Genomic DNA, 23,728 nt, shown 5'->3' with positions numbered 1-23,728 from the left:
AGTGATTCAATGGATCTTATTCTACCTGGGATAAAAAAAAAACTGGGTTTAGTCCTATGTTACAATGAACCACTGGATACCTTAGTGATTTAGTTATCGGAATTTGATTCCCCACTCTGCCTCCTTGACAGAGGGTGGACTGATCCATAGAATACCTTCCAGCTCTATTGAAATTCTAAGATTAAGGTGGTGGTGGTGATGACGACAATGACAATGACAATGATTATCCTCATACTATTTACTCTTAGTCTTTCAATATTCAGCCCTTTATTTTTCTTAAATTATCCAATGATGTTCAGTAAAAGAAGTTTTTGGAAATTATTATCCTTGATATATATATCAATACAGACATTGCCTTCAATGCTTACCGGTAGGAACATTTTTTTAAAAGTAGGAACAACAGGCAATGCCAAATTGAGAAACTGAAAAGTAATGCTACAGGACTTTTCTCTCCATACATCATAATATTTGCTAAATAGACTTCTCACATCAGCTGTTAGAAGATCGAATTATCAGGTGTGGATGGTGAGCCTTCCACAACTCCAAGCAGTACTAAAGGGCCTGGAACACTTCCCATGTGTGATGTGTGCTGTAGCTAAGGCTGTGCATTGTGCAAGCTGGTCCAGACACAGCTGTGGACACTGTTCCCTACTTCACCCCTATGAACATCATATTAGCCCATCCTAGTGACTCCACAAGAGTATCCCCTAGTTTCAGCTTTTGGCCCAGAATATCACGGAGTGGTCTGCTGTTTATCTGACAATCCTAATTCTCGCTGGTGCCATCTGTTCCAACTCTGTGCCTTTCTCTGTATACGCTAAATGCTGTTGCCTTTTCCCCCACCTTACCTTACAATTTCAGAAACTGAGTCCTAAGACTGGAAGACATTCTGAATCTAGTAAATCCTGCCACCTAGAACAACAGGGAACTTATGCGAGGCTGTTGTTTGTGGATTATAGCTCTGCTTTTAATACCATTCTACCAAATAGGCTGTTTTTAAAAATGATCAACCTGGGATTACCTCAGGAGATCTGCATGTGGATAAAGGATTTTCTAACAGATAGGCCACAGTCAGTAAGGATGGGATCTCACCATTCTTCTACCCTGGTACTAAGTACAGGAGCTCCCCAGGGCTGCGTGCTAAGTCCCTTCCTCTATTCCCTGTACACACATGATTGCACCCCACTATATAACACCAATGCAATTATTAAATTTGCGGATGATACGACAGTGGTGGGACTCATAAATAAGAACAATGAGTCTGCTTATAGAAAGGAAGTACAAAGATTGATACTATGGTGTAAAGAAAATCATCTCACACTTAACATCAAAAAAACTAAAGAACTCATAATTGATTTTAGGTGGAAGAGAAATGTACATTTACCACTGTACATAAACGGTGAGGAAGTGGAGAGAGTTGGTAGTTTTAAATTTCTGGGTACTTACATCTCAGAGGACCTCTCATGGACTATAAATGCCAACATGCTAATGAAGAAGGCACAGAAGAGGCTGTATTTCCTGAGAATGCTCGGGAAGTTAAATTTATCTCAGCATTTACTTCTGTCCTACTATCGTAGCACCATTGAGAGTGTCCTAACCTATGGCATTCTGGCACGGTTTGGGAGTAGCTCTGTAGCGGACAAAAAAGCTCTACAGAGAACCATTAAAATTGTCCAGAATATCATCGAGCTCCAGCTACCAACCCTGGATGACATCTTCACATCCCGCTGTCTGAGGAAGTCACACAGCATCCTGAGAGACTCTTCCCATACTGCTTATAACTTTTTTGAACTGTTACCGTCTGGCAGAAGATATAGAACAATTAAGACTCGGACCACATGTTTTCTAAATAGTTTTTATCCTAGAGCTATAATTGCAATTAATAATGAGCTTAAAGACCACCAGTAGTGAATAATTAGTTGGACTGTGTTACTTGGCCTGAGGTGTAGATGTTTGTATTTTTAGTGGGGGACTTCTAGTGGGTGGGGAGTGTTTGGGGAATGTTATGTGTGTGCATGTGTCTGGTCTCTGGGTGTCTGTGAATTTCGTTGTATGGGTATACTGTGTATATACTTACAATGACAATAAATTATATTATATATTATATATTATTATATATTATATATTAATGGATAAGAGTATGACAATGAAGTACCACAGTAAAACAGTACATGAAGGAGGAAGAGAAATTTGGGACCAGTCATCAAGTGCAGATTTGCTGTAGCACGGCCAACTAGTCTGTTGAATTTCTGCAACCCTAATTATCTTTTATGTTTTATGTTCCACGCACACACAAACAGTACGTAAGTAGAACTGAGTAATTTGAACATTCTAATGACCACTCATTTAAGACAACAATTCCCAACTAGAAGCTACTGAGGCAATAAACATGTACATGATATAAGGTAAATTGCCCAATACCTGGACAGAGATTGTTGTGGTATTTACTCTTACTTCACTTAAATGGGGCCTCTGTATTTACTGACTGACATTTTCCAGCTTACAAAGCAATCTGCCTTTCTTGGCTGGTACTCTTCATCTACCAACGCAATACCAAACAGCTGACTACCCTGTTTCTAAAAATGGACTGTGCTGCAAACAGCAATCTGACAATTTAATAATTTGTCAAAGTGATCCAACCAGTTATTATGAAGCATATATTGTGGGGTTCAGAGGTAAAAGTCATCTACTTACTCACAAAGCAAAGATAAACTGGATTTGCTGACACTAAAAATCAGCACAATTAAAAAAATCTGACAATACTTAGATGTTATAGTAAAAATTCTATTACTATAGTTGAAACAACTCTGTCTGAAGAGTCAAAATGTTTTTTCTTTAGTTTGCTTGCTTAATCAATAACATTGTTGTTGTTGTTGTTGTTGTTGTTGTTGTTGTTGTTGTTGTTGTTGTTGTTGTTGTTTGCCCTAAGAGGTGCTCTAACGTGGAAGACTGTTGGATATGTAGTTCTCTGGAAAAAACACCTGGCAGGGTGGTTTTGATTTAAATCATGATTTATTTTTAATGGATTCTTTGATGATTTAAATAAAATAATTGTTTAAAATTTAAATCATGATTTAGATCAACCTGATTTTTAAAAAAATCGTTTATTTTTACCAACCCTGCCTCCTGGCTCCCAAGAAATCTACGCATATACCTTGGTTTCCAGCTGTGTTTATTAAGTATGTGGTCATGACGGCTTAGGGATGTGGTGGCACTGTGGGTTAAACCACAGAAGCCTCTGTGCTGCAAGGTTGGAAGATCGAATCCACGCGATGGAGTGAGCTCCTGTAGCTTGTCCCAGCTCCTGCCAACCTAGCAGTTCAAAAGCATGTAAATGTGAGTAGATAAATAGGGACCACCACGATGGGAAGGTAATGGCATTCTGTGTCTAGTCGTTCTGGTCATGTGACTTCGGAAATTGTCTACAGACAAACGCTGGCTCTATGGCTTGAATACGGGGATGAGCACCGCCCCCTAGAGTCAGACATGACTGGACTAAAGGTCAATGGGAACCTTTACATGAAGGCTTATAAAGAACGCTATGATGTAAAACTACAGTGTTGATATATGGTAATACAGTATACAGTAGAACCTCGACTTACGAACGTCCCTACTTACGAACTTTTCGACTTACGAGCAGTTCCTCTTGCAAAATTTTGCTTCAACTTGCGAGTGGAGCTTCCACTTATGAACACAAAAAAGACAGGGGGAAAAGGCGGAAAATTCAAATTCATAGAGGCGCCGGCCAGAGAAGCCGGGAACCTGGCAGCAGGAGAGAAAGGGAGCCTCAAAGCCTGGCTGAAGTGAACGGGACCAGGACTGGAGACCTGGCTGGGGCGGATCCAGGCAGGTGGGTGCCTAATCCAGAACTGCCCTCCCTTCAGGGCAGCAGACTCCTGGTTCCCGCTCAGCCCCCTCTGGGCAAGGGGTTCCCGGCCAAGGGCAATGGCCCAGGCGCCTCTTCCAGATGGACTCCCCCTGTCTGCCCACCACCTCCTGCTCTGCCACGGCTTTCCTCCAGCCAGAGAAGCCGGGAACTGGGCAGCAGAAGAGAAAGGGAGCCTCAAAGGCTGGCCAAAGTGAATGGGACCATTCGCCCGCCTGCTGCCTCCTGCTCCTCTGGAGCCACAGCTTTCCTCAGGCAGCAGCGCTCACCCAACTGGGAAGCGCTCGCCCGCCACCTCACTTCCGAAGTGAACGGGACCGTTCACCCACCCACTGCCTCCTGGGTGCCAAAGACCTGTGGGAGCCCTGGGGTGCTTTTTGCTTTTAAAAAACTGTTCTGGCTGGGCTTTGCAGGGGGGGGGCTGGGCTGGGGGGATTATGTTTCTGTGTTTTGTTGTTTATTTTTTGGTGTGTATGGTTTTGTTTTTGTTTTTTGCAGCCGCAGCGCGTTCCTATGGGGCTTGCAGTGTTTCTTATTTTTATTTGGTATTTTTTTGAAATGCTGGAACGGATTAATCCCATTCCCATGCATTTCAATGGGAAATGGTGCTTCAACTTACGAACGTTTTGACGTACGAACAACGTTCCAATACGGATTAAGTTCGTAAGTCAAAGTTCCACTGTACCGAAATATTAATCATGAAAGGCTCTAGCTCAGTGGAAGAACTAGATCAAACTGAATCTCAGAATATTTCCAGCCTGTTATAGTTCTAATGGTTTTCAGAAACTGCCAAAGGCAGCTCCATTCTGGCAGTGACTTTCTTTGGCATCTCTGGGAACAAAATATGTTGTTTTCCCTAAAACTATGGCAGGAAGTTTGTGGTACTCCAAAATGTACAGCACTAGGGTGGGCAGTGATGAGAGCCAACAGGAATTGTACTGTAGCAGCATCTGGAGAGGCACATATTTTCTATTCCTACTCTAAAATATCAAGAGCTTCTACATGGAAGAGCAAATGGCCATAATCAACTCTGGAAGTCTCTTGAACCCACTCTTTGAGTGTCTTATTGGTCGCTGTCCCCAATACTACATGGGAAAGGATTTGTATATTCATTGAAAAGCCCTCAGCAAGCATTTATTTATACGCCTAGCAACAAAGTGCAGATTATTCTCTTCATCAGTCTCTTTCTGCTTTATATTTTATTAGTGTCTTTACATATGTTAATATCTGCAGATTTTACCCATACAATTAAACCTATCTACAAATACAGAAATGAATCAATGGCCTATTTGAAAATTTACATATCCTTTAATTTTCTGTTTCAGTTTATTTTATAAAGTTTAATTCACTGGATGGTATTGATGAGTTTACTTTGTCCAAGTGTAACATTCATTTAAACGGGCAGATTGAAAAATGTAGGCACTCTTAAGGGTTAACTGACGAATCCCTTTATTTCAGCTTCCCCACCTTCATTTAGCCAGCTTTCACCCTGTTATTTTTTAAGATTAGACCCTCTTTTAAAGGTAGAAGGTTATGGCCTACAATAGCACTATTTGTCTTTCCTTCTCGCCTCAAAACTCCTCTGTCTTCTCTTGCTGGGGTTGCCCTGTTATTTACAATGTATTATTATTGCAGGGTTGCCACCATCTGCCAAGTGTTCCATTCAAAACCTACGGTACTTAATTGCAATGTGAAAGGGGCAGGAATGGTTTAGTTAGTACTACACCCAATGGTCAAAAGAAGATCACAGCAACTATTGTAGCAAGAGCCTCTCAAGAAGGTATATTGTTCACTCTCACAAAAGCAGTTCATATGGGGAAATGCTTAGGTCTGAGGTAAAATACTGTTTCCCAAACCTCATGATTATTATGCCCCTTTTTAAATGAATATGGTACATACAATGCAACAGTTGTAATAATTCTGTGTGACCAGTATTCTAATCCCAATTCTACTGACGGGGAGACTATAGCTTGCCTAAAGCCACACAGTGAGTTCACAACAAAGATAAGATTTAAATCCTGATGCAGAGCACAGACCAGAATCCAGTTCAATGGAAACACTCACACACGGACTGTTGCATTAGTCATTTGACATTTTTCAAGCCTGCACAAGGAGATATCTAATGTCTTCTTGTGTGAAGAGAAGCCCTCATTTGTTCCAATGGGTCAATCTTTGCTTGCACAACATTACAGTCCACAGAATTCAACAAGATTGTGGGCACTCTCTGTAAGCTGCCTATATGACAAATTCATTTAAACCTGCCCATAAACAAAATAGTGAAATACCTGATTACATTAAACTGTAATTGCTAACGATTTCACAGTAATAACTACTTAATTTATGTCTTTGCTGAGGAGATCGCCAAACCATCTCAAGATGGTTTACAAGCCGAGTAGACAACTTTTTAAAGTCTTCCTGAATGCCACAGGAGACAATGGCACAGACTCCGAGTCACCCTGATACCTCCATGAGAAACTGAGGGCTGCAGGTAATCTAGGGGCTGTGGCTTGCCAACATATACCTTATAATAATTAAAACAATAAAGAAAATGTACAATAAAAATTAACATATTTTAGAGCCGACTAAAAGCAACTACAAACAAAAGGATCTGTCTGTCGGCCTCATCTTATCTTATTTCTTTGGGTGTGTGACCAGGAATAGGATTTTGTGTGAAAGAACTGCAAGCTCAGCTCAATTCTAGTAACAGAAGAAAATTTATAGAGGAAGAATGTGAAATGAGCTGGAGCCTAAACACATCTGGCCAAAGCACATTTGATCACATCAGCAGCACCCAAATCTTTTCCACCATGATTAAAAACAAACAAACCGAAAAACCCAACCCTAATACTCTGTGGTGTAGTAACTCTAAGGCTGAAATCCTATCATTTAGTGTAGCAAGATGCACTAGAGTAGGGCCATTTGAGTCAATCGAATGTATGGAGGAACTGACTCATCAAATCCCCACTGATTAAGTGCACCTACTCTAGTGTGACTTACTATGCTAAGCAACAGGATTTCAGCCAGTAACACTGATGGTGAATTAATAAATGCTTTCAAAACCCAGGAATATTACAAAGCGTACTTAAAAACATTACAAACAACAATTAAAGCAAAAATATTTCTACATCATTAGACCTAGTAATTTACTTTTTTATTTTTAAGGGGGGAAAAAGGATGGATCCTTTTTCAGAGAGGATTTGGACACCAATTTTGTAACATTACAGTATAAGGAAATATTTCATTTCCTAAAACGAATGTTAAAAATATGGAATACTCTGCACTGGACGTATAAGACGACCTCAACATTCCACTCAAAATATAGAGTTTGGTATAAGACTACCCCTCCCTCTGCCTTTTACCCTCGCCTCTCCATGCTGCTTTCTGCTGGGAGCCAGAGCCGCCCGCTGCCTCCTCAGGAGAAGAGGCGCCACCTCCGCCACCTCCTCTTCCTCCTCCTCCTCCTCTTCCTTGTTCACCTCTCCTCTTTCCTCCTTCAGGTGGCGCCATTGCCGTGGCTGTTCCTGCTGTCGCCGGTGAGGGGAGGCGGCATCGGTGTGACTCCCGCCAAATAAGCACCCGAGTCAGCGGAGCGCTCAACGCAGGCCGGCGGGCACGAAGATGTTGCTCTTGCTGGTGCTGCACACCTACTCCATGCACTACGTGCTGCCCGCTCTGGGTGCACCCGGCGTATAAGACAACCCCCTCCACTTGGAGGCATGTTTTTCAGGGCAAAAAAGTCATCTTATACGCCAGCAAATACGGTATATATAGTTTGTTTAAAATGAATTTTAAGAGACGCCTTTCTTAGCTGATATAGCTGTTCCTCTTGTAGCTTTCCTCTTTAATTGTGCTGAACCCTTGCCAAGGATCTACCAGACTACCAGCTGAAGACTCATTGTGGAGTAGAGCTTTGACACCTGAATTGCAATTTGATATTTCTAAGCTTGGCAACTAGGGATGAGATCCTGTCACAAGGAAAAAGATGAGGATGCTTGTGTCCAATTGCCTCCAATGGCACATCTGAAAACATATCTGAATCATCCACTGGGAAAAAAAATTCCAAAAACCATATCAGGTGAGGTGAGGGAGGAACCCAAACAATATCCCTGGGTGGCAGGATGCAATACATGGTATCTGTGTGTATATTCCTTTGTACCCTATATGGAACTGAATGGTATTCGTAAATCAGAAGAACTTACTTTGTTTCCTCCAGTTACAAACTGCTTGCAATGCGATCTCACAAACTGAGGATGAACTGCAACAATCTGAACACAAAAGAAGAGACCAATGCATCATTACTTTGGAAGTGTGATTTGTAAATCACAGAAGTATTTACATACACTAAAGCCCTCATCAAATGTGTTATGTTCATGCACTCTTTTAAATTAACTCATCTTGGTATCTCTAGCATCAGCCTGTTTGTTTTCATAATATTCACATGTAACTGCTGGTTTACTTGGTTTGTCTCCTGTGGCTTGTCTATGGGAAGCATGTGTTCATTCCACATTGTTCTTGCCACGAGGAAAAATAATGCTACATATAAGAAATACATCGGCCCTAATATTTCTACTGTGAAGGTAGTTGTTGTACACTGACAAGCCATTTCTGATTTATGGCAGCATTATGAATTAAACTCCCCCCCAAAGGTCTTATCATTAACAGCCCTGTTCAGCTCTTGTAAACTAAGGGGTGAGATTTCTTTTACTGAACCAATTCATCTCACATTAGGTCTTCTTCTTTTCTACTGTCTTCAGCTCTCTCTAGCTTTATTATCTTTCCCAGTGAGTCATGTCTTCTCATGATATGTCAAAGTACAGTATAAGAATTCAGGCTTGATTTGATTCTGAAACTCTTTTACTTGACTTTCTAGCAGGGTAAAGTTTCCATAAAACTCTCTTTCAGTATCAAGATGAAGTATCCCCCTTCACTGGCCATCTGTACACAATAAGAGGGAATACCAAAATATGATAGCTTTCGTCTGTAGTACAACATCCTTACAATTCAGAATCTTTTCTAGTTCCTTCACAACTGCCCTTCGAAGTCTCAGTGTTCTAATTTCTTGGCTGCAATCTCCATTTTGACTGATGACTAAACCAGGACATAGAAAATCTTTAAAAATTTTGATTATTGTCAAAAGTTACATAATTATTTTATAATAATAATAGTAGTAGTAGTAATTGTGTTCCATCAAGTCAATTCTGACCTATGGCAATTCTTTCCAAGGTGTTCTAAGTATAACATATTCAGAAGTGGTTTATCGTTCCTTTCTTCTAGCAGCCCTCTGAGACTGTGCAAGTTGTCCAAGACAACACAGGCTGTTTTTTATCCTGTGACACGCAGTGTGGAATTAAAAGCACTGCCTCATAGTGCTTAAATCACTCTCTGAACAGTTTACAATGTAATTATGCAGTCCCCCAGCAAGCTGGGTATTCAGTCTACCAGCCTGAGAAGGAAGGAAGGCTGAATGAACCTTGAGCTGGCTACCTGGGATTGAACCCAGGTTGTGAGCAGAATTTTGGCTCCTTGACTGTGCCATGAGGCTTCTTGTTTGCCCCACAAGGCTCCTTGACTGTGTCTACCCTCTGAACCTACTACCAGATACCTAACTTACTCATTCTCTACCCAGCCAACTAATTATTCTGTACCAATTTTTTCAGTGTTCAATGTAATCCTGCTTTTGCACTTTCTCTTTATCATCTGTCATTTCAAGTCATTGGCAGCTTCTGTCAGTAATATGGTGCTATCTGTATATATGAAATTGTTCCTGTTTCTTCCATGAAACTTTTCACCTTCATCTTAATCTAGTCCATCTTCTTATATAATATGCTGTTTCTGCATCTTCTGCTTCCTAATATGTAACCTATTTGATTTTTTTATTGGCCATTCAGTGATGTAAAGGTGAATATTCAAGGGGAAGTGAAAAGGAGAAGATTAATTTAATCCTGGGGGAAAAAACTGAATAGCCCTTTTCAGACTACATTCCCAATAGCACCTGTGAGGGTGTCACATCAAGGCATTATCAGGCTGTGACATATTTGTCTTCTGTGTTTAAAGTTCAGGTTTCACAGGTTTGCAGAACTCCCCACAGGCCAAAATGGATTAAAAATTGTATAAAGAGACCCTGAAAAAGATCTACCACTCACGAAGTGTAGAATCTATGGTGCAAATTAGGTTGTATGTGATATGCAAGATTGTCTTTCCTCTAACAGGTTTTTCTAGGTTGTTGCCTTTTTATTGAAAACAATGAAAGATGTTGGGGGGAGGGCAGACAATGAAGATCATATGTATGGTAGGCTTTTGGGGTTGTCTGTTGTTGTTGTTTACCATCATTCCTGTGTCACATTTCCAATGAAAAGTGCCACCTCCTGCAGCTTCAGCAATAGCTGCGATACTGGTAGTTTTCCTCCTGCAGCAAACAGTAGCTCTTGAGTGAGCAAGGAATTTTGCTGCCCCCATAGCACAAAGGAAAAGACAACATTTCCACTCTGGTGCAATGTAGGGCCAAATCCATGCACAGCAAATACTCTGTTGCTATTTAAAACATGCACACACACATGGAATGCAACTACACATTTCACCCTTTCCTTGATATACCTCTAGAGTTATGTGCCACAGAAGGGGAACCCCATTCAAGCTCCCAGCATCTGAGTCCACCCCATCATTCTCTGGCTTCCTGACCCAGGTACCACAGTTCATAGCAATCTCTCTAAACAATTTTCTTTGACAACGAGCTTTGGAAGGCTCTGTACTAAGAACACACAGCTGAGATAACTTTTTCATTGAATGGAACAAAAATGCAAAATTTCTTGAGAATAAACCAAGTACTTACTTTAATTGGGCAGTCAAATGTCTCATGAAATTCTTCCCCTGTGTACAATCCAAACACCTGCACCTAAAATAAAAAGGCATGAGTTTAAGCTAGCATCTATTTGTCTATTATTAATTCCATTTTAGAAATCAGAAAGTGAATGTAAATGGAAACAGCAAATATATATTAGGTGTCTAGGTGTTTTTTGTTCTTCTTGAAAACAAAGAAAAAAACCACCTGCAACACACTTTATTAATTTAAAATTATACAAAGCTTCCCTTGATTCCATTAAAGTATTCCACAGAAACACCAAAATGCTTGTATGCAATTAAGCTGCTAGAACTACCAGCAGGACAAGGGGTCCTTTGTGCTATATAACCATCACTTTTACTGAACTGAAAACAACCTGACTCAAATTGACAAAATAATTTCAATTTTCATAATAACTATAATATGGAGCAATATATTTTATTTTCTCAGATGACACATTTTCCCACTTGTATATCATCATCATTATGCCAGGCACAATCAATCAAAATTATAAAAAACATTGACTGGTATTATATAACAGATACGAGTTTTAACCAAAAACCTAAATATCTGTGAAATATTGATGCAGTATGTGTGCTGTTCCTAATAATGCTGTTTTTGTAGCACTGGTGGTGTTATTTTTTAGATCTGCAACAGCTTATACTACTGTGTGACATTTCTTGATATTGTTCCCAAAGTCCCAATGATTACAGGGACCACTGAAGTGTGGTTCATTCACAAGCAAGATGTTTTGATTGCCAGGTCTCTGTAATTTGTTAGTTTTTCCAATTCTTTATTTTCAACTCTGGCATCCCCCATAATTGCAATGTCAATGATCCAGACATTTCTTCATTCTATTACTACTATGTCTGGAGTGTTATGTTCAAGGTGTCTATTGGTTTGAATCTGGAAATCCAACAAGATTTTGACTTCATCATTTTCTGACACCTTCTTGACTAAATGTTCCCATTGTTTTTTGGAGGCTGACAAGTTGTATTTTTTGCATAATGATTAGTGCACTGATTTTGCCACTCTATCATGTCTAGTTTTGTAATCTGTCTGTGCAATTGCTGGATATTAACAGATTTTTCATCTTTTTCTTGGTAGAGTCGACATTTGCTTGGATCTTAGATTTCATCACACTGGTTTGGAGAGCTTGTTCTTGTGCAGCAAAAATCAAGCTTTCAGTTTCTTTCTTAAGCGTCCCCAGTTTTAGCCATGCCCATGTTGAAACATGATCATGCTTTCCATCAATATTTCTCAGGTGTTGTCCGTGTAGTGGTTTATTTTTCCAACTGTTTAATTTATTTTCAAGTTGTCATTTCTTATATTGAGCATTTGTTTCTGTTGTCTTCAAAATATTCTCAATTTTCACTGCCTTAAATTGTTGTCTACTTGTACTAATAAAATCATTCAGGCTTCTCTTTTCCTCTTCTGCTACCTGCTGTATTTACAGTAATCCATGGCCTCAATATTTTCATGGTAAACATAATCTGTTTCCATCACTTTCTGGATGTAGTGTATGATGCATGCTCATTAGTTTGTGTTTTTCAATCCAATTCTTCTAATTCATTTCTGGATCCAATTTATTATTTCAGCTGGGTATCTAATTACTGGAACTGCCCATGTGTTTATGGCTTTGATTGTATTCCCACCATTTAATTTTGATTTTAAGGTTTTCTGCAGTCTTTTTATATATTGCTGGGCTGGGGCACCTCCCTTATGAGAAAAGACTACAGTGTTTGGGGCTCTTTAGTCTAGAGAAAAGGTACCTGAGGGGGGACATGATTGAGATGTATACAATTATGCAGGGGGTGGATCAAGTGGATGGAGGAAGCTCTTTTCCCTCTCATGCAATACCAGAACCAGGGGACATCTATTCCAATTGAGTGTTGGGAGACTGAGAACAGAGAAAAGAAAATATTTCTTTACTCAGCATATTGTTAGTCTGTGGAACTCCTTGCCACGGGATGTGGTGATGGCATCTGGCCTAGATGGCTTGAAAAGGGGATTGAACAGATTGCTGGAGGAAAAGTCAATTGCAGGTTACAAGCCATGATGGGGATGTATAATCTCCAGACTTAAAAGGAAGGTACCTCAAAATGCCAGATACAAGGGAGGAGTATCAGGAGACAGGTATCTAGTTGTCTCGTGTGCTCCCAGAGGCATCTGGTGGGGCCACCGTGAGATACAGGAAGCTAGACTAGATGGGCACTTGGCCTAATCTGGCAGGGCTTGTCATATCTTATATTCCAATATTCCAGGGTATTTATAATGAAATTTCATCACTTGATAGTGATTTTATATTATTGTCATTTTTAAAAACTCTATTCCATCCAGTTTTGGGATCTTGTCATAGTATACAGACAGAGGTGTACATTTGTCAATTTCAAATTTCAATTAATATCTTCACTACATTGCACTGTGTTTAGCAGTAATTCTATCTCTGTGGAACTTTTTGCATATAGTATCAAATCATCCTTGTATAGCAGATGATTGATTTTTCCTGCTTGTTATGAAATATGGTAGCCAAATCTAGTTGTATTTAAAATCATTGACACGGGGATTAGTGAGATGTTAAACAGCAGTGATGACAAAGAATCCCCTTGAAATATTCCTCTTTTGATAATAATTGCCCCAATGTCTTAATCATAGGCCATTAAGACAGTTTTCCATTTTTTCATGTTTTCCTTGAGGAACTTCTGAATATTTTTACTAATCCCCCAAAATATATTATTTATTTATTTATTTATTTATTTATTTATTTACTTACTTACTTACTTATTTATACATACATACATACATACATACATACATACATACATACATACATACATACATACATACATACATACATACATACATACATACATACATACCCCGCCTATCTGGTCTACTCGACCACTCTATTCAGACTATGTTAAGATTTGTTTTTTGGCTTTTTGCACTCTTTAGTATGATTTTATCAATAAGCAGCTGATCTTTCATGTCTCTTAACTTTTTAAAATCACCGTTCTGTTCAGTTGGGTACAAGGAGTTCTCAATTAAATAATTGTATATGTATCTTGCAAGTACTCTTGTGAGTACTTGAACATTGTTGGAAGGTGTATAATTGGTCGATAATTACTAGGATGATGATGATTTCATATACTTTAAGATTTAACTTTGAGTATGTTATAAGCATTAACTTATTCCCCTTGGAGAACATGCTTATTGGTTATTTCATTTTAACACAATTGTAACACACAATTGTAACACACATTTGTCTTTAGCAACTGGTCACTGGATTTAAATACTGAGGTAGTATAGTGGGAAATTTCTCAACAACAACCCTCCAAGACGCAGAAGCAACAACTGGATATTTTAGCAAACTTTCCCATTATCCAGTGATTATTTCAAGTGAATAAAATGTGGGATTAGGACTGAAGGGTAAGGAGAAGTACAGAATTCTTACTCAATTTGTTAAGTTACTAGCTGACTTTTGACAACTGACTGTCTTTCAGCCAAATCTATTTCTTTTGAGGAATGGAAGGTGCAGAATAGAAAATGTTTACATCTGCATGTTCGGAACAGTTAATAAAACACTTAAGGACTTGAGGCATTTGTAATAAATTACTGCCCAAACAACATCTCTTTATCCTGGAATTCTGCCCCAAGTGAGGTGTGGAAGAAGCCTGATATCCAACCTACCAAGCAGCCCTCATGACCCTGACTCCTCTAGGACGTACAACACTGCCTAATCTTTTGGCCATAGTGCCAATTTCAGCATGTTCTTCCATCATGATTTATGCTTGGAAAGTATACTTGCCCCCCCCCCAAAAAACCTAAAAATAACTTCTGGTCACTCCTGGTTTTCAGGAAGGGCTTCTTGGGGCCAGAACAGGTCCACATAGTACTCACACACATGCAGCCCATGATTCTTTGGCAGTTGGCTACCTCTGGCCTACATAAACAATTTGCTGTGGCCCAGGCAAATTATTTATTAAATGGAAACATGCTCCCAACTAGGAGTTGAAATAAAATTGACATCATCACAGAAACCTTTCTCCTTTAAAGATAGTGTTATGAAATGCCAGCTAATACAAAGAGAGTGGAATATAATTATAATAAACAAACAAACAAACAAACAAACAAACAACTTAAGGAACTAAAATGTATGACTTCTAAAGCCTTTCCCTGTCCTTCCAAGCATACTTTGCAGCCTCTGTTCAAATGTTCAGCCAGTCTCTTTGCTAGTTTCTTTTTCTGAAACTGAAGATTAGTTCTTAGACATCAAAACACTCCTTACTGTCCTTTGGCTGGCAAGTGGAAGTCTTTTCTGTTTAAACAGGTTTTTGATCTGTGAAAGACCTGGCAGAATCAGACTTTTTAGTGAAAGATGCAGCATATTCTATTTTTATCATGTTTTAAATGTATTCAATATTGTTTTAAACTAGTGGTATTTTTGAAATTATTAAAGGTTTAATCATTTTTAATACTCATATTCTAATTCACTATGATTTTAAACGTATGTGTATTTTTTTAAAAAAATGTTATACAACACATCGAGTCCTTTCTTTGGGAGAAAGGAGGGAAATGAAGTAAATTTTAAAAATTCAATGGTAGGACAGTTTTGATTCTTACAGAGTTACTGGCTTATTCTCTTTTTGTTTAGACAACCCTATTATTCCTACGAGTGTCTCTTACTGGCTGTAAAATTCTACGATTTCTTTGATCAGCAACAGCATCTCAACTGTGTTAATTATTGTCCCATCAAAGTATCTTTGGGGAACAACACACTTGGATACATAATCTAATTCTCTTAAAAGCTTGAAAAGTAAGCAAATGGAACAGATGTATTTCTTTTTTTGATCCCAAACAAAAAATTGTGTATACATAATTATTCATTTTAATTGTCTGAGCTTAAATTGCTCAGTGAATGGTCCTAAAAATCCTGTCTAAGAATGTGATTAGGAACAGCCACTTCTACCCTGTTAAATGTGACAGATCTTGAGAAGTGACATTAATACAATGTGCCTTCTAGTAGAATTATTCCCTCAAAAAGCATCCTGAATAGGTTATGGTTGGAATTTCATCATCACAACCAATATTAGCACAGACTGTCACAAACTTAAAAACAAACAAATAAACAAAGACATTCTAATAAGTGGAGAAATCGATCACCAAAATCACTAAAATGTCATAGCTCTCAATGTTCTAGGGGAACACTGATAATTGTTGGCTGTGCGGTACACAAAATGATGTATGTTTCCTGTCGAGGAAGAAGGTGCCACATCTTTAAGGAAACTGTACATATATTATACGTATTGATTTCACATTTGTTTAACACAGTCACTGTAAGACACTATATTCTTCTGATAGACTGTGACTGCTTATCAAAAGATTTCAGAGGAAACAATCATAAGGCTGGGGAAAAAACACATACAGACACAAAAAAGCACCAGCCCACAGAAATCCTGCCCACAAAAATCCAATTTTGTGGATTTATAGCAGAGACACATTAGGCTACTGTCTTGCAGGAACATCAGACTAGTCACTGAAGTATAACTGCCAAAGGAGTAATGATTACAGTGACATGTCCCCTTGCCACAGCAGTTAATCAGCTTAATACCAGTAACATTATTGACATTCCTTGTAATTACTTTTCTAAAGGCATATTTGGACCAAATATATTTGACTTTAATTATGAGTTTTCTTCAAGTAATTCTGATACAACAGGTGGTCCAAGGTGCTGTTATCTTAAGGCTTCACTACAAAAGAGAAAAGGTGAAAAGAGATGCTTTTGTCATACCTTGCCATCTTCAGAACATACACCCATGTGCTCTCCACTTTCATCCAGGCTAATCTGATTGATCTTAACAGGACTCTGTTAAAAGTTGGGGAGAGGAAAGAATGTTTTAAAAAGCACAGTTGTGAAGTACAAGTTGCTTCTGCTTTCTTCCAGGACAGAAACCAGCCCTGCAGAATTTCTAACCTGACAAATTGAACTGAGCCAACTAGTTATATGAAACAACCCATCACCAATTTAACCTGTTTTTTCCATCTGCTTGGACAGCAAAGTTAAAGCTATATGTATGAAAAGCATCTCAGCAAGCCATAATAGATTATTAACAGTGATACTGTACCATTTATGTTCAGAGAACACTTCCCATGTTAACTTTACCACAGAGATGTCGTAAAACATATACAGCGGTGCCTCGCTAGGCAGTTACCCCGCATGATAGTTTTTTTTTCGCTAGACATTGACTTTTTGTGATTGCTATAGTGATTCGCAAAACAGTAATTCCTATGGGGGAATTTTGCTGGACAATGTTTGGTCCCTGCTTTGCAAACCGATTTTCACTAGACGACGATTTGCTTTTTGCTAGACAATGATTTCGCTAAATAGCGATTTCAGTGGAAAGGATTATCATCGTCTAGCGAGGCACCACTGTAAAGGGTTCTAGAACACCTTTTATAGTGTAACATGCTTCTGATGCCACATATTATAGTGTAAGACTGGTAACAGTGAACAACCTTGCCAGCCACGACTAGCTATCTCACTGAGGAATGTCTGGTAAGTTTCCAAGAAACTCTGGGATTTTTGGGAACACTATTTAGAAACACAATGGCAGAGAACTATCAGTTGTACAAATAAGTCTAACTATGAAATTAATCTTCATCACTAATTTGTGGCCTGAACTGGAAGGTGGGATGGGAAGAGCAGCACTTTATGAAGACCTCACCTGGTCACTGAGAAGCAGGTGGAGAAAAAAGTTGGTAGTTACAAGCATGCCAAAATATATTATGCATTAAGATGGCACTGACTACAAGCCACCTTTCTAAAAAGTGTGATAATGTGGAATATATTCTCTTGGTGGCAGATAACACTACATTTAGAAGCTGTGAGGGTTGTTGTCTCTTCCATCATTCTTTGATGCTCTGTTGAGGTGCTTATCACCATTGAACATAGCAATTTCAGATATGAGTGACTGAAGAATCATCTTGTTTCTCAAGTCTGTTTGTATTTTAGGATCAGCAGTAACAGTAATCTTGCTCCATCTGCTTTCAGTGCACCAGAACCTGGGCAAAATCTTCTCAGCACTGGTGCTAAGGCTACGGAGTACTCCTCCTCCAGATCTTGACTGGCTGGCTCTCTCGCTTGCTTACTTGGAGGTGAATGGTTAAAAAAAAACCAAAGTCTTTTAAAAGATTACAATTACTAGAATCCTACCACCTCTATGACTTTTACCAAAAGATTTATAGTCTATAAAGATTAGGCAAGTTACACCACCCCCGAAAAGACTTTCCCAAACTCTGTCAAGAGGTGGTTATCTTGCAAGACTCTGATCTCAGTGGCTACAATTGGCTTATTACTTATTGTATTAACAATTATTTTCTATTCCATTTTATTACTGTGATTCTAACTTACAATGTATTTGGGGGCTCCTATGGCCATGTCAGTGTTCAAAAAACTGGATTTATGCGGTGCAGAAATACTGCCCCAAAAATGAAAAGTTATTTTAAAATGTGCCTCAGAAAGGTGCATTAAAGGTAAAAGTGCAATTGGAAAGTGCTCTCTAAAGATCATTTATGTTACAAAACCAAAACATCCTCACTTGTTTTTGGAACACAAAACTAAGATAACAAGGCAGAAGCAGCTCATTCAGTTTCATGACAGTTTTTGCGATGAAAAAAAGTAAACAATAGATGCTTGTAAACAACTGATCACTTACATTATGTGAAACAGAGACAACAGGAAAAAAATGGAAATATGTTTTAAACTTCCGTGTTTTGTTTTACCTTTAATGTTAATTGACAAAGAGATATCACCAAATAAATGTGGAAACTGGTGTTAAGCAAATGAGAATAACAATATGTTGTAACAGCAGAAGCTTTTACAGAATAGTGTAAAAGGAGAAAATGATTAAAGATATATTAAGCTGTTCATTTAATGATAAGCAAGTAAAGAAAAGAAAGGTGTCACTTATAAGGCTTTAGACTAATAATTAACAATTCTTGTTTTAAAGTAGTATAAAATTGTATATATTCTGTAGTATCAATGAAAGTAACATGCAATGTATTGTATTGTCAGTGAATTATATCATTCTAGCCAGTATTGCTTAAGGGAGGGGGAATTTAACTCCGACCTTGAAACAGCCAGGAGCAGGCCAGGCCTTGGAGATGCAAGAAGTTGGCCTTTGCTGGGTCTGAGATGGGCAAGTCCTGTGGCCTTTGGCATCTGAGCTTCTCATTGAAAAGTTTACATTCTGCTGTTTATTTTGATTAACATCGCAGAACCATACTATAAATAGAGAGCACTCACGTACTGCTATATGATGGAGAGACATTTTATCCGAAGAAAATGGAAAGGACACAAGCTTTGTCTTCATGGAGCGAAATGGAGATGGAGCATATGCCCCACAGAAGGTCTGAGAGCAGCCAGCTCATGGACATAACATATATTCTAACTGGCTAAGGCTTGGTGAGAAAACATTTTTCTCTGAGTTAATAACATGCTTAGAGCTAAGTAATGCTTTCTATATTGTATATTTTTATTTCAAAAGTTTAAATACTTTTTCATGCTTTTCATTTAAAGTTATAAGGCTTTTTACTTTTAAATGAATTATTGAGATGTATTCTCTGCCTTTGTAGTCTATGAGCTCCTGTGTTTTAATGTGTTTTCTTCTGTTGCTTCAAACATGACTAAAGTTTTTGTCTGGACATTGTATGGCTAGAAACTTACAATGGAGATGTATTTTCTGACTTAAGTAATTGTCCAAAGCTTATGTTCATTTATTATAGATTTTTAAATATTTGAGCCTACTATTTTTGCCTAACTGTATAACTTTTGGTTTTAAGCAAATGTGCCTACAGTTTTTTCCTCACAACTGTAAGACTGTTTTTGATATTTTTTGGAAATGCTATTTTTAGTATGGAACCTAGAAATGATGTAAATAAAGAAAACTTGTACAGAACTAGCAAGTTTTGAAGTTGCCTATAATTATTGCAACAATGTAGATGCTTATAATGAGATACTCAGATGAGTTGGCACAAGCTTGTTACTGACTGACTGGTTTCATTTTGAGATTAACCCTTTACTGGGATGTCAGCTATGACAAATCATAGAATCTGTTCTTTGCTTTATAACCTTTATAGATCTATAAATATTTGTAGGACTCCTGGGGGGAACAGTTATCTTCACCAGTTTCTGACAACCAAAAAGTGATATAACTATTCTTTAACAACATAGTGAATCAGTTCCAGCAGTCAATCAGGTGTTATTTTCAATTCTTAGAAGAAGGGAGAACTTAAGGGAGAAACTAACAAGTTTGCAGAACCAATACGGTCTCCATCAGCACTCCCAAAAGCAAATCTATCAAAAGAAGTAGCTCATTAATAAGCAAAAGCAACTTCAAACTGACTATACAGCACAATATACTGTATATGACATGAATGCAATTAAAATTAAGCCTGGAAATTAGTACAGAAGGATCTGGCTTGAAAGAACTTCAGGGCTTAGATGAGTTACTGGAGGACAAAAACAAGGATTTCATGAAGGAAATCCAGGACACTGTGTCAGGGAGGAATAAATGGACCCAACTGAATTACCATTAGTTACTGTTTTATTTCTCACAGAGACCTGTTTGGAATTCTGGACACTATAAGTAAGTTTGACTGTTCAAGAGAAATCAATAACATCAAGCTGACACTATTAGAACAAAATGTAACTTTAATAGGTGGGGGAAAGTTCAGGAGAAATGGTTTCTATGTTTGGCAGGGAGGAGACTGGTAAGTATCTTATAAGAAAAGCTTTCTGCAAAACCCTAAATTTGAAGAAAAGCTGCCACTTGCAAAACACAGCTTGTGTGATAATCAATTACCTAATGTAAAATGCCTGAAATAAATACACTTAGTATGGATTATGTCAGCTCTTCAATTAGGAATAAATTCATGGGCAAAGAGCCTATTTTAACTGTGTGGCAACTTCTTCTCCCCAGATGCTCATCATCATCCCACCTTATAGTGTCAGTCCCTCAACGGTGAACCTGAGAAATCAATCTGCTAATGTATAATTTGTAAAGCTCCTCTGACTAACAAATGGATAATTGATTCTTTCACAAATGCTGCATCCCCATGGATGGGAGGCAGAATGAATAACAAACATTAAGACTGCATTTGATTCCGATCGTGGGAGAGAGGAAATATTTGTGAGTTAGAATTCTAAACATTTAAAAGTTGACTGTATGATTTCATGCTTTTTAGCCATGGCTAACAAGCATGCAGCACACAGATTTGAAGTGTGAAAGGCAGAGCAGTGTTCAACCCTACTTATGGCACGCTACGCTTACTGCAGGAGGAACCTGCTGATTATATACCCACAATTTATGAAGCATTCTTCACTCAAATCTTTAAAGAAATACTCTCAACGCATCCCGAATGTCATCTTCAAAACTCTACCAATTCTACAATTTTCTTCAAAGCAAAATGATAAATATTAGGATCCAGAAACCAACCATTTTAATCATTCTTGACTACTATAGTGGTATATCCATTATATTGGAACAATACCATCACTAGCCAGAAACATTTGTATGTTTATCACTATTCTTAAGAATTAAAGAATTATGAAAAAAGGCGGTGTGCTGACACACACCATCCAATCACTCACTGCACATAGGTGAGGTGGGATTGGCTTATCATGACATCACACCCAATACTCTGGTTTCTCTTTCTCCCTATATTAGCTGGAAAAGTAATGTATGATTAACTGTTTGTTGTTGACTCCAGTTTGCTGGAGAGAGACAGACTAGAATGCTACTTTCAGTTCTCATTATAGGCAAGGTTCAGTGTGTTTAAAACTGCTGCTGTTTGAAGCAGGGAAACTCAGGTTGCCTGAATGAGAACAATGCCTCACTTGTGATAAGTGGTGATTCATAACTTATCATGACATGCAAATCTGGCCAGTATGTATAAAATGATTTTTCAAAAAGCAAAGCGTGCTGCTTATATACCACCCCATAGTGCTTCAAGCACTCTCCGGGCGGTTTACAAGTTAATTATGCAGGCTACACATTGGCCCCCCCCCCCCCAGCGAGCTGGGTACTCATTTTACCGACCTCAGAAGGATTGAAGACTGAGTCAACCTTGAGCCAGCTACCTGGGATTGAACCCCAGGTCGTGTGAGCACAGTTTTGGCTGCAGTACAGCGGTTTAACCACTGCACCACGAGGCTGTGGTTAAGGAAAACAAAAATCTGTAAAGCTACAGCCATGTCCAGGCTTGGCACTAAATTTCTCAAGGATACCAGAAGCACAACATTCGGTTCCAAGCTAACCACTCTTTCTGTTTCATAAACAGAAGAAACTATAGTTAGCTTAATTGCAATTTGCCCAACAAGCTAAAATTAGAAACTACATTAAACTGATCAGTTTTCACTGGTTTCAAAAGAAATGCCAGACACTGAACCCGAGCCTTTATTCATTCAAAATGTGTGTTCTACTACTGGGTTGTGATCCCTCATTATGCTGCAAGGAGCAGCTTAATGATGGAATGATGAGCAACAGTTGGCCAAGTATGAGTCAAAAGATGTACCTATCTTTAGTGGAGGACAACACTGAGCTTATGAACGCTAATTACATGGTCAGATAGTGCTCAGAAATCTCTCTCCAGACATTTACACTTATGGCAATTCACCCCGACAATAAGCTTGTTTTAATAAAACTCACCTAAGAAAATACTATTTTCATGTAAGAGTGGCATTCAGATGAATCAGCTCTATGATGTTCACAAACACATTTTTCTTGTGTAAGGACCAAACAAAATTTTTTTATTGTTTTAACAATTTTTAATGTTATAATAATTTTTACCACACAACTTTCTTTTTTTGGGGGGGGGGGACATTTTTCTTCCTGCATTTCCATATGTGTAATGGAACTAGCTGGCTGGATAGTTCAGTGGTTTAGTTATCTGGCTGTGGAGCTAGAGGTTGTGAGTTCAATCTTTCATTGTGCCTCCTGGAGAACATCCAGCTTGTGTGGCCTTGGGCAAGTGGCACAGTCCAAGGTAATTAAGGCATATGTAACATCAAGAATGTTTCAAACCCATGGATACTTTCCAATATGATGAAGGACAGGTTGTTCTTGAAGGCTGCAATTAAAGGCCAACTCTTCAAGACCAAAGAAATCACACACTTACTGTTTTAATGTTTGACAAACAAGAATTGTCACCGCAAATTTTATTTGAATTGCTTTGTGATCTAGCAGAATGCCATAATGGACAACCACATATCCTGACATGACTTTTAAAGTGAGTGCAGTTCACTCTCTGCTAGAACAAAAAAAGCTGTTAGCTATAAAAATCTTATTATTGACAATATCTAACCCTCACTGGGAAAAAAGATAGCCTTACACATGTGCTTTGTTCATCATGTTATTTTCCTGATATGACATCTTTCATTCTTTCATCTTTGATTGTATTCTTGCATTGAGCAGGGGGTTGGACTTGATGGCCTTGCAGGCCCCTTCCAACTTCACTTTTCTATGATTTCTATGATTCCTAAGAACTCATGCCTTTTTTTCCTTATGGCAACAAAGGGCTGGAAGCCCATCAATGTCACCTTCTATAACAACTGCTATCCTATTTTAATGCCAGAGCTTTTGACTTTCTTGGAACAAAATAATCTGAAAGCAAACAACATTTTATTAATGATAGAACTTTGAAATAATTCTAAGTGCTCATGTTTGAGCACATGAGCACATCAGCCCACTGTTAACAATACAAAGTCTTTTCTTTATCTAGCCTTTCTTTTCCATTCTAAAACAGTGAATGAAACTAGAGATTGCAAGTCACAGTATTAAGTTTGTCACCAATTCTAAGCAGTTCAAAAGCTGATTCTAAAGTGTGTGTTTTTCCTTTAGACAGGGCCATCGGATAGAAACTGAAACATTATAGTCTACATGGGGAGAGGATGCTCTCAGAGCAATTGACTCAGAAAACACCTGAGCATTCATCGGAAGAAATTC

General features: G+C 38.4%; 1 protein-coding gene across 2 annotated transcripts in view; it reads right to left on the bottom strand.

The window, feature by feature from the left end:
• Window positions 1–23,728, bottom strand: part of VPS41 (VPS41 subunit of HOPS complex) — a 158,584-nt gene that overhangs the window by 81,007 nt on the left and 53,849 nt on the right. For both annotated transcript variants that reach the window (XM_020788161.3, XM_020788162.3), the window contains 3 exons: window positions 16,516–16,590; window positions 10,716–10,778; window positions 8,086–8,151 (listed from right to left, as the gene is read on the bottom strand). In XM_020788161.3, the coding sequence (XP_020643820.2) occupies window positions 8,086–8,151; window positions 10,716–10,778; window positions 16,516–16,590 (204 nt within the window). The remainder of the gene's footprint in view (window positions 1–8,085; window positions 8,152–10,715; window positions 10,779–16,515; window positions 16,591–23,728) is intronic.

This window comes from Pogona vitticeps, chromosome 6 (assembly GCF_051106095.1).
Source record: "Pogona vitticeps strain Pit_001003342236 chromosome 6, PviZW2.1, whole genome shotgun sequence".
Taxonomy (NCBI): Eukaryota; Metazoa; Chordata; class Lepidosauria; order Squamata; family Agamidae; genus Pogona; species Pogona vitticeps.
The sequence above is the reverse complement of the archived record's forward strand: the minus strand, read 5'-3'. Positions and strand labels throughout refer to the sequence as shown.